Source organism: Gambusia affinis, linkage group LG16 (genome assembly GCF_019740435.1).
Source record: "Gambusia affinis linkage group LG16, SWU_Gaff_1.0, whole genome shotgun sequence".
NCBI lineage: Eukaryota > Metazoa > Chordata > Actinopteri > Cyprinodontiformes > Poeciliidae > Gambusia > Gambusia affinis.
In genome coordinates this window covers 4,089,834-4,108,339 of record NC_057883.1, presented here as the reverse complement: position 1 = coordinate 4,108,339, position 18,506 = coordinate 4,089,834, and the positions used below count along the sequence as shown (strand labels likewise).

Below are 18,506 nucleotides of genomic sequence, written 5' to 3'. Positions count from 1 at the left end.
TGGACTGAATGTTCTGTTCTTTGTGTGGGAAATGTTTGCATGTTTTTTGGTGTCGAGACCTGATGCTATAGTGGAGCTGTTGTCAGTCAATTGCTATGTGTGTGTAGCGTAGCCGACACAGAGAACCCAAAAAACAAAGACGAATACAAATTGTTTTCAGTTAAAAAAATGATTTTTCTGCGTTACTTAATAACACCCACATCTCCAGGTTTGATTTTATTAACAGAATTTTTCTACCACCGCAGCGCAGCTATGGATGGCATGTAAAAGAATCGTCCTTTTGCAAATTTCAGCCATAAACAACAACATGCTATGTGTGTATAGGACCCTTTTTTGAAAGAGCTACATAGAAAGTGGACAACCAATGAAAAAGAAACATCTTTACTTGAATTCTTTCATTTGTGTATTTGAACCAAATTTGGTAAAATGTACTTAAAAATAGATTTTTTTTTTTTTTTCCCCCACCACTTTTTTAGTAATCTGAGAGAAAGAGCACAGTCGATCTAATCTCCCTGCTGGGCCAGTCGGGATAAGAAAGGTGAACCGCAGATACATTTGATCTCCTCTCCACTTAATTATAAGTTGCCTATTAAATGTAGAATTTCCTCTAGGCTAATTAATTACATGCATTTACCCACTGAACTGCAGACATTTAATTGAAAGGCAGATATGAAAAAGTGAGTTTGTCACAATGGCAGGAATGTTTTCACCTTTTGAGAGACTCTGAAAGGCGTGTGATTAGATGAGAGCATGTGATGACCTTTTTTTTCCCCAGTCTCCCCCGTGCGGCCTAATTAAAATTCATCCTGCTGGACACAAGCCCTCCTCTCATTTGGATGATGTATTCGCCGCAAAAAGGCTAATTAGAATGTGACCAATGTTAGATTTGGCAAATGAAAAGTCACCGTTGCTTTGTGCAGTTAAAAGATCTCGAAAAGCCGCTGTAAAGTTATGTCGACTCTTGATAAGGTTAAGAAGCGATAAGGCAGCGCTGCTGGGGAACTGTTCCCTGTGGTTGAAGGTCACAGGACTGAACATCCACAACCCTATCGTCATGCTACTAAAATTGGTCGCTACATCTTATCTGGAAGCTTAGGTTTGTTCTCCAACAGCCTCATCCGCAAAAACATTCATTTATTTAACAAATACTGTGATTCACTAAAGAATTCTACTTACAAATCAGTAACAATATATATTGTGTTTTAGCTATTGATCAATATCAGTAGATAATACACCTGATAAAATATTCAATATTCAATACAGAGACACGTATGTTTTGGTTTACTTCTGTAAATTTTGCACATGTAACTGTTGAGGAATAACTCAACACTTAGCAACTGACTGAAAACAGCTCCACTAATGTATCAGAATCCAACAGCAAAAAACACACAAACATTTCCCACAGAAACAACAGAGCATTCAGTCTGTTCCAGTTTTATGTTTTCATGATGTTTATTTTTGAGAATATTAATAATTGATCGTCTGAACAATTATTATTTAAATTGCCTGATTAGCCAATTTAAACACCTGCTCTATTGATGATCTGTTGGAGAGTTCATGTTTGGGTGGCCTTATTTTATTTTTATTTTTTTTAACCAAACAAAAACACACTGAATTCCACAGCACACGTACATGTTAAGATTGTCAAAGTCAAGCTAGCATAACTGACCTGCTTCCCTCTCCCTCCCCAATTTTGTTTTAGCTAAAACTTTTTCCTGACCGGTGAAATGTGATACCCTATCATGCTTACGTTTAAGATTTAGGGCATTATGTGGTTGCATTGGGAGAAAATATGAATAAGATTGTACTTATTTCATTAATTTACAGTTTAGAGTGAACATTTCACATGGAATCAAAATGAGTAGTTTGAAGGAAAAAAGCTTGTGTAGTCCAGCCTGTCTCAAAAGCCAGTTTATTATGACACAAGCAACTAAACATCAGCTATCCACATATACACAAACACAAAACAGGCAATGCGTATATATGAAAATAATAAAGAAAAAACATTACTTTTGCAATAATACAGCACTCGACTGAATTAATACACATCATAATACCTCGAAAGTAAAAATAGATCTACTCTTTTCTGTTTTAGATAGATTTGTCCCATAAAACACAAATACAGTGTTCAGTTTGCTTAGTGGTGACTTTGTTTGTTTATATATATATTATTATTTCTGATCTTCTCAGATTACAAAAGCTCCGTCTTTTAATAAATCTTTTTTTGCAAACGTGCTGCAATATACTGTTTCGTAATTTAAACATAACTTGCAGAATATAGCCCTCCACCGAGTCGTGAAATTTTATTAATTTCAAGGTGTATGTATAATTTTCCTAGGCGGTGAGTATGATGTAACACTTGCACACTATGGAACCTGTTGCCAACGCAACAGGAAGAAGGAGCAGAAGAATTCATTATCGGTTCATTCCATATGTGGAGCATTTGAGAAACTGAGGAGGATAGTGATGCTGGGCTGAATTAAGCGACTTTAGCTAATGGATGAATTCTGCCAACTGTGCTGGATTTGAAGGGAACCTGCAGAGATTTGTTGCCAGTGGGCCAACTTTGAGCATTACAGGACAGCTACTACAGAATGGGAGGGAAGATTTTCACTGGGGGTCTTATATGAAACATTTGAAAGACTCTGAAAGAACAACTTCTTTCAAAGTTCCTGCTCTAGAAAGGTAGCATACTGTATCAGCCTTTTGCATATTCTTTCAAAGTTCTGTCATCTTTTTTTTTTTTACAATTGTTTTGCATAAAAACCATGTTCCAAAGGCACAAGTCAAGCAAAGTTTGTCAGTAATAGATGCAGTTGTGGTGCCAAGTTCACAACGGTACATCTTTGATAAGCAGAAGTGGAGACTCCTGCACAGCCAGCAACATTGTAGCAAGTGGATTCTAGTAACAAGTGGTGATGACAAAGAACACCAGCAGTTACAGATTAGCTGTTACATGAGCTTGAGATAGAGATTTCCAGGCATTGACTTGTCTGACTTTGGGTTGAGATCGTTTGGAAAATAAAATGCGGCGCCATCATCCTGCTACCACTTCCTGTCATCGCCATCATCTTTTCTCCAGAATTTCAATTTGTGCAGCTGTACGTTCAGTGGAAATGCAGCTACTTACGGCAGCTGCAGCTTCAAGATGATTGTTGAGGACGTTCTGTCATGGCAGGTCGTGGCATGGAGACACTCCAGACCAAAAACTTGCAGAACGTCTTTTGTTTAGTTCCGTTTTTGATTTTTGTTTATATTGCACCTCCTGATGGCTAGTTTATCAAGAGCATTTGCAGTTTGTTTCTATTTTGTGTCAATTTCCCACCCCTTTTTTGGCTAAATAAATAATGCCAATGTGAACTCTGTCATGCGATTTTTGTACATTTGATTTTCAAACCTGGCAAACAACATATTTTTTGTGTGTCTCCTGGTACCTGTAGCGCTGGTAATTATAAGTCCTCAATTACAATTCGTAAGTACCCATTATAAATCTGTTCATTCCAGGCAGCTCACTGCTGACAGGTATTGTGAGTTTCTAGATGTCCCTGTGTGAGGTCAATCAGAGCACACAGTGAAGTTCCTTATAGCTGAGGTTTCTCTGATAAAATATACCCAGCGGACCAGAGCACCTTAGACCATAAAAAAAGCCATTAACCCCAACTTTGTGCAGCCTGCTCCGGCTCGGGGCTCTGTCTGCCATTACGGCCCGCTGCACCTCTGCGCTCCGGGTGTGACAGCGAGACAGTTAAAGCTGTGACATCACACAAAGCTTTTCTCTTGCCTCTATAGCATGCAAATGGATTTCCAACATCATTCCAAATATGATTTCATTTATATATGTATAATTGTTTTGGAGCTCTAAAAATGGGTATTCTTTGAGCACTTTTTTTCTTGATGCAAAACTTGCTAGAGTGTACAGGTAGTTGATGCATATAAACCTGGACCAGACTTGGAAAAACATTTCAAGTAAACTTTCTTTTAAAAACCCTTGTTGTATTCTGGCAAGGGTGACCCGTAACCAGCTCTTGTTGCACGGGGACATGCCTTTCTTTTAATAAGGTATTTGTACAGTGCTCATTATATTGAGGATTTTTTCATAGAGTATATCTAAAATGTAAAGAAAATGCGACTTTAGAAACTGAAATACTAACGTGCAATACTGTCTGACACACTATTGGCTGGTGTGTGTAAATCAGCCAATCCAGGAGTGGCATATTCTCCTGTGCTGATTTGCTGTACCCTGGGAAGACTGTAGATGTTAGTTTCTGTAGTAGTGCTAAGACGGTGTCCACTGTTCATATTGATGCAAGGTAAGGTAAATTTGGTGTTTGAACAATTAAAATTGTGCAGTTATGAGCATTTGTAGAATGGGACTCAAGTATTCTCGGGTTTTAGCAAATGTTGACTGTGGTCCCAAACTTTCAACTTGAACATTTTTATAAAATGGGTTCGACTTTGCTTAGACTTACAAAGTTTAAGCTTCTGTATATGCAGTAGGGGGGGGAAAAAATCATTTTACGATATGCACTATTTTACATCATGATATTTATCACTACATACCACGGCTAAGTATATTTTCTGTTCTCTGAACAATCTGGCAAAATATCATTGCTTAGTTTTTCCAGCTTTATTTTGAAGTGGCATTGAACTAAACTGTCACAAATGAGAAAACTATGTTTTAGTGCCACAATACATCACATATATCATATTTCAATAGGTATTTTTTCCCTTCCTTTTCAAAATTACACATTACTTTATGTTGTTCTACAACACAAAGTCCCCATTAAACACATTATAGTTCAGGATTGTAATGTAGCAAAATGTGAGGAAGATCAAAAGGTGTAAACATGCTGAGAGTGTGGACAGAGAAAAAAAATGGAGGGAGAGACGAGACAACATGCAGCAAAGGTCACCTCACAGACTCGGACTGTGAACGTGGCGATTTCACGGTCAGCCTCTGAAGACCCCCGAGCTATCAAGATGCCTCTTTTGTAACACTTTCCTGTCAGTGTTGACTTCAAAGACCACCAGAGGAAAATAAACTGCTCCCATCTGATGTATTTTCTTGAATTTCAGCATAGCTTACCTTAATTATGTCTCTTTGAAATACAAAAATGTATATATATATTTTTTTATCCTCATTAAATCAAGGACAAATACAACAGAAAAAATGCAGGTGTGTTTCAAACATTTGTTTGGGTTTCGTTTTCCAGTAGATGATAGTGATGGCTACGGAAATATAGGAAGGGGATGGAAATGGACCCCTGCTGTCCCATGTTTTAGAGTGAGCAGTGATCATATTGCCTCACACTGTCAAAATATTATGAATTTTTACACTCGATCATACCAGGCCCATCACTCCTCCTGTGGTCTTAGTGAGATGCTCAGGAGGAGCGCAGCAGATGTCACGGTCGGACAGCGGGGAGGCAGCCGGTCCCATCAGACCGTCAGTACCCAAAAACACACACACAAAAACAAATCTTGTAAAAGCACACATGGAGTCAGTGCAACCCTGCTGGATGAGACCTCAAGAGGATTAACATCGGTACTCAGTGGAAACAAAGTGTACGACAGTTGCTGTGCTAAAAATCAATGTTTTGGTACCTATTTGAGATTTTAAGCACTTTCTGATTTTTGTTAAGGAAAAATGCGTTACAAATTAAATTCATTATTATTATTATTATTATTATTATTATTATTATTATTATTGCACTTTCCAATAACGTGGGTTTTTCAAACAGTTTTGCCTCCACACAACTCAATGTCCCTAATTATTTTTAGTACCAGCTGAGTTGCTCTACATCAGCCTGTAGACAGATCGTAAAGATAAGGTTTTTGCAATGTTTTCAGAGAAATTATTGCAAAAAATAAAGTTTTTGTAAATATTGAACTGTATAATTACATACCTGGGATTAAGTCAAGTTTGTTTGTATAATTTTTATACTTGCTTATATATATATATATACTTGCTATTGGTTAAATTCTAAGCAGCAGTTGTTTAATTTGTGCAACCCCTCAATGTACCAACATTGCTAAATAAAACAAAAAACCTTGGAGCTTCTCTGAGAACCACAGCAGAACCACCTCTGCTTAACGTCAGTGTTACTCAGGGTGAAAGATTAAAAGTCACTCCGGTCAGCAAGTTTGAGTTTTAATTTCATTTAACAGCCTTTCATAATCCTTTTTTTTCTACAGCGCACATTATGGTCTTATCAAGCCAATGACAACAGACACGTGGCATGATGGCGGCTGGAGGGCAGCAGTAATTGGAATAGACAAGGTCAAGTGCAGCACTCCCAGTTATGCACAGAGCCCACTGAGCTTTCTTTCTACCCTAACTATGACGCCAACACAACCTGACATCTGTTAATATCATACTGAGGCTCCGCCTCCAGACAAGTACGGGGCTACGGAAAGTCTGTGGCATAACAGTCTTGGCTCATCGAAATAAAATGAACCAATCATGTTCACCGGTGGCGTGTCAGGAACATTTTTAATCAAACAAATTTGTAAAGCATATTTAAGTTACCAAGTTATTTACATCATAAAAACATAAAATATCACAAACACAATCATATAGTCACCAACTGTGAAACCAGTACATAAAGTACCAACATTATGTTGGCACTTGACTTTACATTTTGTCAAGTTTGCCAACATTGACCAGACATGTTGGTCGGTTTTCCAGTCAATAGGATTCAAAGGCAGCTCTAAGGGGTTTAGAGCTGCCAGTGTTTCAAAACTTTTGCAGTTTTCTAGACGTTTGTTCCAGATTTGTGGTGCATAAAACCTGAATGCTGCTTCTCCACGTTTGGTTCTGGTTCTGGTTCAGACCAGAACCAGAAGACTTGAGAGATTCTGGAAGGCTGATACAATAACAGCAGATCTTTAATGTATTGTGGTGCTAAACCATTCAGTGATTTACAAACTAACAGAAGTGTATTAAAGTTTATACTCTGAGATACAGGGAGGCAGTGGAAGGACTTAAGAACTGAAGTTGTGTTCTCTATCCTCCTAGTTTTACTCAGAACAGAAGTGTTTTCCATCAGCTGGAGCTGATTTTAGAAAAACAAAAAACTTTCATTGTTAGGCAAACCTGTGAAGACACTCTTGCAGTTATCAATACCACTTAAGATAAAAGCATGGATGAATTTCTCTAGACATTGCTAAATTAGTCCTTTAATGCTGGAAATGTTCTTCAGGTGATAGCAGGCCGACTTTGTAACTGTCTTTATGTGTCTCTGAAGGTTCAGATCTTAGTCCATCACTACACCCAGACTTTGGGAGATTTCCACCAGATTTCTTTGAAACTTTGGAAACGGGTTTAGTGAACGTAAGCATTTGTGCTGGACTGATAAAGGTTTGTCATCCAGGGCAATCTGGCACACTGGGAACCCTTGGACCTGGTGGCATTTTGGCATCAGAGGCTACTCAGAGTTTTCTTATGCTGAGGTTAATGTGGATTTGCATAACCAGCTCAGCACTGTGACTGTGTTTAAGATAAGCCGTTACAAGTTGTACACAAGGGCCTAATATTTCATTGTCCGGCTGATTAGCATTCTAAGGTAAGGTGATGTGACGCATAGGCTTAATACATTTGCTTTATTCACTTGGACTTGGCAAACTTGAAGTGGGAAGCCCCCATGTTGGGATGAGTTTCAGCTGACTCCCAACACGGGATGAGCTGAAACCTTTTCTTTTCGCTTGCATCTCTTAATAAAAAATAAAAAAAAAGAAGAAGAAAAAAGTGCTGCCTCTTCAAAATAAAATGCAATTATTTTTTTTAATCGCCCAGTGCAGACACTCTAGTTCAATAATGGTGAACTAAATCGACAACCAGTTGATCAGGGCCAATATTCCTCAAATGTCGAGATTTTCCTGGAGCAACATGTGTGATTCTACTCCCACAAGTCGTTGTCAATTAGATAAAACACAAGTCGTGTTTAAACTATTATTAAATATTTAATCAAAGGCTGCGTTCTGATGGTGCCTCAGGAAACATCATGTGATATATCCTCGCGGCTGACATGAAGCACAGATAGTAGACCTACAACAGGGATCAATCGCTGCGTTTTGAAAGGGAATCCCAATGAGAGTAGGAACGCAATGTGAGATGTCCTGTGAAGTTTTTTTTTACAGTTCACAAGAATTCAAGCTTTTAGTTTGGATATTTTAAGAACACGGCTTTAAGGATTCAACAGCCTAAACAAATTCAACTTTGGTTTCCTCTTTTATCAATTTGCACACTTTAGAATCAGGGATGCGTAATATAATTGGTACCAACATTGGTATCGGCCGACATATTGGCATCGGTCCAATAAATAAAAGTGGGCCGATAATAACAACAGTTATTTATTTTGATCTTGTTGCCATTTGTTTCTGGAGGTGGAGGGAGGATAACTACTTCAGATTCCACCTGGGCTGCTCTTTAAACTCTCTCAGTAGCTGCATTTCCATTAACCATAGAACTGCACAAATTTAAATTACAAAAATTAATTTGCTTAATGGAAACACACCAATAATAATGATTTTTTTTAAATCATGTTTTTTTTGTATAAATAGCTAGGATGAGTTGAGTTTTCATCCATTTTGAAATAGATGTATTTCACAGAACTGCAATGGAAATAGGTTTTTTGCATCACACAAGTTACATGATCAACAGACAGCTGTTACTACTGGCGGAAACGCCAAAGATGACAGGATGTGGAAGACAAAGGTTTGTTTTCCTGTTTTGTTTTTGTCTTTTGGACAATGGCGGGCTCCATCAGAGCTCTCACAGCATCGCACAGTTCATAAAAAGTTGCGTCATTCGAACATGTTGAATTCGTAACTCTTCTGTAAAATTGTCAACTGCAATTTCCTCCAAACACCTTATATATAACCGCTCCCTAGCATAAAGGTCTTGTCGCTCCAATGCCTGAATAAGACATTGACATCCTCTCATGGCTAATAGATTAGCACTAGCTCTATGGCTAACTTATGATTATATTTCATGTAACTGTTTATATTTGCCGTTGCCATAATTTTCTAATGACTTACTGATTGAACAACCTTATTCACACTTCATTTTAATTTTATTTCATATTCAATGGAAACATCGCAAATGCGAAATGGTCTTTTATTGACATTAGCAGAATATCGACAAAATAATGCGCACATTCCCTTTGGAAACGTCGCTTCTGACCTCTGCATGTCGAGCAAATCAAACTCAGAAGACCACATCGGCCGCCACTTGCCTTCTTACCAAGCCGTCTATTTCAGACGCACTCAGTCTGACATATCTCATCGGTCCACCCCGCGTGGCAGAGAACAGCGATAAAACCAAGTCGTAAAAATACCTCGCTGTGCTTTGCGAGGCGTAAAATCTGTACATTTCCAGAGGGCAGGATTTGGGATTCCTTTGTTGTCCAACTCTCAGGGACTGAAACCCAGTGGGCCATGATGCGTCAGATACCACGGCGAAACGCAATCTTCTTATAGTCGTATTATAAACAGATGGGAAAAGGGAATGAACATGACAAGGCATCAATAAGAGCGAAACAAGCTATTTTAGTCTTGCAGTCTTGTTTCTCTGCTTGCTCTCTGCATTACAGGACCCCATTGTGCTGCACATGGGCACAAACAAACAGGCAGGATGGCAGTTCTTTATAATGACTTCTCTCCTAGGAGATTACCAACAGAGACACTCCGCTGTAGCGCAATGTTAAGAAAATCTTTCTTTTTTTTTGCGCCGGGGCAACCTGATACGTCTGTGTCTTTTTAAAACAAGGAGGTATTTAAAGTAATTATACCAGCAAGATAAACATAATTAGCGCAGCACGAAACCCTGTGCCTTTCCCAGTGAATTTTCCCTCACTAATTATCTTGGTGTGGTTCAGCAGTTTGTTGTCCTATTTTAAATAGAGATCCTTCAGAGTGAGCCTCTGTCTTTTTCACTTGACCGTGCTTCATGTTGGCCGACGTGCTGAAGCCAGATAAAAATTGCTCCGAGAAGTTATAGGGCCACCTCCTTGTTACAGACGAACCACAAACTTAAACAGTTTTATTGGGATTTCATGCGACAGACCAAGACAAGATGGTGTGCAATTTTTGGAATTCAAAGAAAAGGCATAAAGGATTTTCACAACTTCCTACTGATAAAACTTTAAAGAAAAACTATGAAGTGCACTTGTATTATATATGTAATTATATTTCAATTTGTGCTTGTAATGTGACAGAATGTGGAAAAAGTACAAGAAATGCAACTCTATACATGGTGTCAAAAAAGCAGTCCAAGAAAAGCTTGAGAGTGGCAACACATGGTCTGTTTCTGAACGTACCTCTGACTCGACACCCAACATGTTGTGTGTTTCTCTCAAAAAACATAAGACAAAATAATAACCAATCATTTCTTCAAACTAAGACGTAAACAAAAGTTGACTTTGTTAGATCACACAAGTCTAAAAAGTGATCAAAAAATTATTCAAACAAAAATCTTGTGTCGTCACACAAGATTTTGACAAGCCAAAAAGGATCTCCACTACGCCCCCTGGTGGTAGACTCTTTTAGATTGAAGATCAAAATTTGCAAAAAACCTTTTGTTCCATTTTCAGCTGCTCTGGTTCTCCTTCACACAGCACTGTGCCAAACAAACCAAAACCCTTTGAGCAACCTGTTCACCTCCTCGCCTGAGGTGGCGCTGCACCAAGACAGAAACAACATGAAAACCTCTGAGGACACTGAGCGCAACTTTCTTCTTCACAAAAAGTAAACAAGCATGGAGTGGCGTCAAATTTTAGTGGCTGCAAGGTTACACTTTTGTCTTTGGGTAGCTGGCACCAGTACTGCATGTTTGTTTTTGTTGCATTTACCCAGAATGCCCTGCTCTATAGACTACTTCCTGCTTCGAAAACAGTCTCCGGTCCACTTGGCATCCACATTATGGATTTGAACTGCATCCCAGTTAACTTCAACCGAACCGAGACCTCAGTTTTCAGTCAGACCAGAGTTCACTTTATTATTATTATTTCAAAAGTTTAATTAATCACAACCTTTTAAAATATAGTAATTAATTGCAGATATAGGTTCCAATATAGTCTTACAAATTAAAGTAAAAACTAAAATCATAGAATTTATGATTTACAAGAATAAGAAGCTGCATCACTGCACCTCCGGTGTGCGTAAAAGTTTGTGACGAGTGACAGAATCTCAGTCTCCATTTCCTTCCCGCTGCAGTGACCCTGAATGCTGCCGGGACTTGAAGCAGCGACACATTTGACACTGTTTTATTGCTTCCTCTTAGGCCTTATCGCTGCAGAAAGTACCTGGCTGGTTTCCAGACTTCGCTCTCAGAGTGCCCTCGCTGGTGACAGCCAACAATGTTCCTGCTTGTCAGTGATACCTTTTGGAGGGAAGTCAAGTTAAATCTATTTATAAATTCCTTTTAACAAGCAGATTTGTCACAGACGCAGGCGAAATGATGGGGGAATGAAAAATGACAAGAAACGAGCAGCGCACGCACACAGAAAAAAGGACACAGGCAACAAGGGAGGCTGAAAACAGGACGGTGAATTATGACATCAGCTCATGGTACTATTGTGTGTTTACTTCAAGTACAGTCATGAAAAACTAAGTGCTAATTCTAACTTGTCGGGATGTAACCTCTGCTCCTCTACAGGTCTTGAAAAACAGCCTCAAACAAGATTAACAACAACAAATATTTTTACTTAATGTATTTTTTTTATCATTAAAATGAAACCAAAAAGCAAAAGCTGTGTGTGTGAGATTATATAATTCCAATACTGCTAATCTAATTCACTCGATTAGATGTGTGGGAGACAGAGAGAGAGAGGGGGACATCCACTACATCCACTAAAAAGGAAAAATGTGCTGCTCTGAGGCATTCAAATGTGTGACATTGGAATTGAGTTTTTGAGTTGACACTTATATAACTACATATTGTAGGAATTCAAAGACCAAACAGATCTTAATAGGCATTGACACGCACAGTGGAAACCATGTTAGCACCGCCTTAGAAACTAATATAAACACTGTTCCTTATTTCCACTCCTGGGGTACAGCCAACCAGCAGCAAGGGAAATTAAATGTCCATCCTGGATTGGTTGCTTTGTAAATGCCAACCAACATGGTGTCATGTAGCTTTCCAAGCTCTTGACGAAATTTAGAAATAAGCAAAGTTTCCACTAATAATTTGGAGTTGCTTTCCACAGAAAAATCAGTCCACTGTATTCATATCCAACTTTTCCATTTTGCTCCATTATACTGAAAAAATTAGCTAAAAAATTAGCTGTCAATTTAGTTGTTTTAGGAAGAATTTGGGGCTTTGACGTTCATCTCAAGTTGCTTTTGTTCCTGGTTTTCTCCAAAATATGGAGGAAAACATGGCACGTGTTGCCATGGTAATGCTTGTTGTTGTCTTGGAAGATGCCCACGGGCAACTTTGGGTGACTGTTAGCTTCTAACAGCGTTAATGTTAGCATCTCCTGCGGAGTTTCCCGTTAGCAATAAACTTTAGAGCAACTTGACAGTTTGATTTTGATTATCTTTATTTCAAAGTATGAACAGATTAAATCAGGCCTTTACAGGTAATTCTACAGCAAATAAAGATTCTTTTAATCCCATTCACGGGACCATCCATTTGTTTCTGAAACGTTGAAATGGAGAATTTTCAGTGCTTTTCTTTGACAGGCTGGTCCTACTTAGAATTAGACGAGTCTAAAAACCGACTAGTCAAATTTGAACACGGGTTTGTAACCATAAATCCAATTTGTAAAGGCAAAAAATATATAGAATTTCAGAAAATGACAAATGTACTCCTGAAGAAAACGCTCTCAAACCCTTTCTTGTGAACCCAATACCTGTTTTATTTTTCATCTAACAAGTGAGATATATCCTTACATCCCTAGTGAAAGTCAACAACATCTTGATCTTTCATATAACTGCAAAGAAACTCAGACCAAAATGCACTTTTCAGCAGTTTCTATTTGTAATTTTATCACCACTTTGTGGTCCCTGTGACTTGTAAACTTTTAGTTTTTTTCCTCAGGCTTCAACTTTGTGTGAAAATCCTTCGCAGACAATGAATGAGCACAGGGACTGCAGGGGCCTAAGCAAAGGTAAAATCAGAGAGGAGAATTGCGGTGTGTGCCGACATCACGTCTCTCGTGAGTCGCGGGGTCTTCTGAGGGAGACGGAGGCATGAAGAGGCGCCGGCGCTGCTGCCTCGGCCCCCGTGTACCGTTCCAAGCGTCGGCTTGATTAATGAGCCTCTATCCAGCGCGGCTCCGTCTCGCAGGGACGACGCGGATCAATACGCAATGAAATGTCGCTCTGGAGAAACGGAACCCTCCTGGCTTTCACTCAGATCTCAGCTGATGGAAACATTCAAAGAACGCTTGCCATCGAACGCTCTCTCTCACTGGCGCCTTGAAACGGGGCAAAGTTGAATCAGCAGCTGAGGTTCTTTATCTCGGGAGGTATCAGACGCAGGATGTAAGTTGTTTGATATGAAATGCAACGTGCCTCGGTTCGTGCGTTTCAAGCCAAACCGCCCCTGGGCACGATCCCGGAGTTCTCCCAGAGAAGATAGTTAGCTCGTCAGAAGCATCAGATTTAGGCCCTTTGCTCTGCTGTATTTTGCTTTACTCTGTATCTTTTCAACAACTCTCCTTTTTTTATATGTTCTGTCATTAAAACTAAACCACTTTTGAGAAAAGACAAGGCCGTTGAAAGTCACATGAAGGTTTTAATCGTCTTGGCCGGAACACAATTCTGTATCCTGCTATGATTTCGGGCCGGTCCGGAACGATGTCACAGAGTCGATATATCTCTTTGTGTCCGGAAGGCGACAATGTCGGGATTTACGATCCCGTAATGGGGAGGGGGATTTGAAATGGCAGAACGATTGTTGGTGTTTAGGATCTAAGTGGGGGAGAGGTTATCGCTGTAAAATGACGGCCGGTTTTCTTCCCGCTCACTCACTGCTAAAAGCCTGTTTTGGCTGCAGACTTTGTTTGGTGGAATTTTTCCTTGTCAAATTCATCACACTGGTTTCGTTTGAAGCCGTCTCTGAAAACCCGCGGGGATAACCGTTCTGTGTTCATACATATTCGAAAAACTAGTCTCCGTTACAACTTATCCCCTTCAACAATAACAAAAGAATATAAAAATGACAAAAATTTTCAACATTGAAGCCATCTGAAATACCGACGACACATAAGCAGCCCGGGAAATCTGTTTTTGGCTCGTCTTAAGGGGGAATAAAAACGGTTTCTTTTTTTTCCCTCCTAACTGGGTGATATTTTTGGGTTTACAGCTGTTTTGTCAAGGCTGCCTACAGTACGGCTGGCTGATGGAAAGTGGATTTTGTTTTGCTCTTCTTCACTGTTCACAATAAGAACCAGCCACAAACTCACGTTGCCTTAAGGACAATATCTTCATCTTAGCTGCACGGTCATGTAGTGCTTTGGTGCCTCATAGCATGAGGGCCTCAGATCCACTGAGCCTTTCTGAGCAGAGGTGACATTTTTTTCTTTACTTTTAAAGGGAGATCTAGTCCCGATTCCTCCCCCAGCCTAAATACCATCCATCCCTCCATCCATTTTCTGTTCACCTTCGTCCCTAATGGGGTCGGGAGGGTTGCTGGTGTCCATCTCCAGCTACGTTCCGGGCGAGAGGCGGGGTTCATCCTAGTCTTAAAATAAAGACTGAATCCTTACAGAGTTCACATTTTGAACAGTCTTTCTGTCAGGAATCTTTGATTTGAGCGTTTCAGGTACAGCCGTCAACCTGACGCACAACTGACATCTGCTAACGACAGCGTTTTGTTGTATGACGAAACCGCTTCTCTTGGTTCACTGGGAGTAATTTTACATTTTCCACTGATGGAATCTGATGATGTCAAAAGTGAGCTGGCTTTGCTGTTGCCTAGCAACATTGCATACATTAGATTTTTTCCGCTGATGGAATCTGATGATGTCAAAAGTGAGCTGGCTTTGCTGTTGCCTAGCAACATTGCATACATTAGATTTTTCCACTGATGGAATCTGATGATGTCATAGTGTTATGATGTCATAAGAGACAGAAGCCTTGAATATCCTGCATCTGAATCAAACTGGCAGATCGCGAGGAGCAGCAACACGGACGGTAGTTTTGCGTATTGGATTCATCGTTACATCTTTTCGTAGCTTTTTGTGATACGTTAGTTGGATGATCAAAATGTCGTTGTTTGGTACAGATTCATTGACACTGTCTCAAATTAGACTGATGCCCAGAGATGAACTGGTTACATTGCTTGTAGATTTTCTACAACGGTTAAAAGAAAAATCTGCAATCTTGATCAAAGAAGACATACTAGAGCAGGACCTGGAAAAAGCCCAAGAACAAATTGACCTTTTAAACGAGAAAGTTGATTCGTTGACTAAAGAGTTACAGATTTCTCACAGGCACAACAGATATTTGAACAATGAAAAAATTCCAAAACTAAAACTAGAAATAGAGACCTGGACTTCCCACAGAAATCAGTTGTTAGCTGAGGTGAAGTCCTATCAAAGTAAAGTCAAAGATTTGCAAAACTCTTTGAAAAACCAGGAGAGGGACTACAAACTTCAGATTGAAAAGATTGTAGAAGAAAAAAGGCAAGTGACGTCACAATTCACTGCATATAGACTTAAGACAGAAAAGAATGAACATGAAATTAAAAGACTTGAAATCGAATTGTCCAAGAAAGTCAACGAGATCGGCTTGAAGAACAACGAAATTCAGAAAGAGAAAGAGAAGTCCAAACTTCTTGAGACCTCTATCAGAGAACTAGAAAAGAAACTGATAGAGGAAGAAAATGAAAACAAAAATCTGACGAAGAAACTGGCAAAAACTCCAAGGGATGAAGCCATTGAAAGGACAAGGATCGCGTTTGAAGCCAGACTTGATTTTGACGCCTTCGCTAAGGAAAAGCAGCGAAGCAGGATGTTTCAAGAATTGCTCACAAAAAAAGATCGGCAGCTCAATGAGCTCTTGGAGGAGCAGGCAAAGAGACGACCCTCGCCCTCCAAGGTAAAGACAGAGGCTGAGACAGAAAAAAAAAGGTTTGAACCAACTGCGGCGGATTGGAGACAGGTTAAAAGAGACAACGTGGCTTTAAATGCAGAGATAAAAGTCCATATGGAGAACAGGCAGAAAGACCAACAGCAAATAAAACAACTAACTGAGCAATTGTCAGAGGTCAAAAGAGAGATGCTGTTCAAGAGAATTGAACAAGCGGATTTGAAAAAATCCATAAATAAGAAAAAAGAAGACATTGCTGTGGTGAGACCAGATGTTGAAAACAACATGAAGGCACCGACTGAAAATAGCCAAATTAGATATTTACCACCAGTTGTTTCCAACCTCGAGCCACCCAAACCAAAGGTATCTTCCAATCGAAGAACTTTGCGTTTGGGTGAAGGCAAATTATTGCCAGATTTTAAAGACAATTTAACCACACAGCGTAAGCCACAACCCCCTAGCCAAGGAAAGCCTGGAAGACCTCCATTTATAGCGGGAGGCAGGACGGGGTGGAAAATCTAACTGCAGAAAAAATAGCGGTCAACCTGGTGGGAGAGGAGAACGTTAAAGTTCCCTCATTAGAGGCGGGCGGACAGTTCGTATACGCCTCTTGTATAACTAATAACGTTTAGACTTTTATTTATTCTCGCTGTTTGGCCATAGCCATAATTTTCTGTGTTAATCTAATCAACTTTAGATTAACTCATTAATTAATAACTTGCGTTCCTCCCTGTCCTGGACGTTGTGTTTTTTCTACGAAACACTTTTTAAACTCAATACATAGGTTTTCTCCGGGTGCTCCGGTTTTTCCTACCTTCGGGAAAAAAGTGATTCGGCTAATTGGTGTCTTTTAAATTTATCTTAGTTTCTCGCTCACTAACCGGTAGAGATAGAAAGAATATTAACTTATTAACTTATGCGATCTGAAGCGAAAGAAGATGGATGGATGGATGGACGGATGGATGGATGGATGGACGGACAGTTCCTATTCGCCTCTTGTATTTACTAATAACGTCCGCTTAGACTTTTGCACTGTAAAAAACAAACTTAGGGGGTTATCAGATTAACAAAAGAATATCATGTACTTTTAACTAAAGCATTTCATGTTTCAAACAAAATCGTGACACAATCATGTTGGATAAACAAGAAATTCAACAACTTCACGTTTACAAAATTTAATCATGTTGAGATAACATGACTCATTGTAGTCAGACTGATATAGTGCTGAAGACAAGTGAGATCACGCGAGACAATCGTTTTTGTCTCAACTTGAATAACGTATTCAAGTTGAGATAAAGTGATTCAATTTAGTCAGATTCATTTCCCTCCAAAGAGGGTCTAGTGAGATCAGGGGATCACGAGAGATTATATGACATAAGTGTGCCTGGGAAAACTTCAAAGCGGTTTTAGTTACACATTAAACTATAGATATTTGTTTTTCTCTGCCCTGCAGAGAAAAAAAAAATATATATATATTTATATATATATATATATATATATATACGTACATACATATATATATATGTATATATATGTACATATATATAAATATATATACGTACATATATATACATATATATATATATATATATAAATATATATACGTACATATATATACATATATATATATATATAAATATATATACGTACATATATATACATATATATATATATATATATAAATATATATACGTACATATATATACATATATATATATATATAAAAATATATATTTAAATATATATATATATATATATATATATATATATATATATATATACGTATATATATGTACATATATATATCATAGAACTGTGCAGATATTTGTTTTCTCTGCAGGGTAGAGAAAACAAATATCTTCACTGTTACAGAACGTTCTTAAATGGACTGATACAGTGCATTTAAGAACTGTAAAAATTTAAGAACTGTAAAAAAAAATTCTCTGACATTTTCTAAATAAAATTATTAAAGTCTTTGACTTTAAAAAAAAAAATGTATGAATTAAAGTAATTAAAACGTGGAAAGGATTTCCACACGATTAAATAGATTTCTTTCAGCATGAGGCATGTTTGTTGAGCCAACTTAGTTTTCCTGAGTTGGATCAACTTAATAATTAGTGTGAAGGTATCACTGTAACATAAGTTGGTTTCTCCAGTGTGTTGTGGTGGCGCAGGGTTTTAGCACACTGCACGTTTGGAGGCCTTAGTCCTCGATGTGGACGTTGCTGGTTCGACTCCTGGTCCTGGCAACCTTTGCCAAGTCCTCACCCTGTCTGCCTACTGTCTCAAAAAAAGTCACTAGCGCCACAAAAACTCTTCGGAGAAAAAAAAACAGTTGGTCTCAACTAAATTGCCGTTAATTTTGGTCAAGTAAATTATTTGGTCCAAAGCGTTGCACATTAGTTGGGCTGGCTCTTTTAAATGACATTGGGTCCAATCAACCTTAATAAATTAAATTGAGCCAA

At 38.7% G+C, this 18,506-nt stretch overlaps 2 protein-coding genes across 3 annotated transcripts in view; both read left to right on the top strand.

The window, feature by feature from the left end:
• Nucleotides 1–18,506, top strand: part of gfra4a (GDNF family receptor alpha 4a) — a 181,290-nt gene that overhangs the window by 91,513 nt on the left and 71,271 nt on the right. The gene's annotated exons all lie outside the window — the stretch shown is intronic.
• On the top strand, nucleotides 14,998–17,135 carry LOC122846129 (uveal autoantigen with coiled-coil domains and ankyrin repeats-like). The gene is made up of 2 exons (XM_044142910.1): nucleotides 14,998–15,144; nucleotides 15,236–17,135. The coding sequence occupies exon 2, from the start codon at nucleotides 15,265–15,267 to the stop codon at nucleotides 16,561–16,563; it is 1,299 nt and encodes a 432-aa protein (XP_043998845.1). The 5' UTR covers nucleotides 14,998–15,144; nucleotides 15,236–15,264; the 3' UTR covers nucleotides 16,564–17,135.

Coding starts and splice junctions, on each gene's coding strand:
- LOC122846129 (XM_044142910.1), top strand. CDS start 15,265: ATGCCCAGAGATGAACTGGTTACATTGCTTGTAGATTTTCTACAACGG.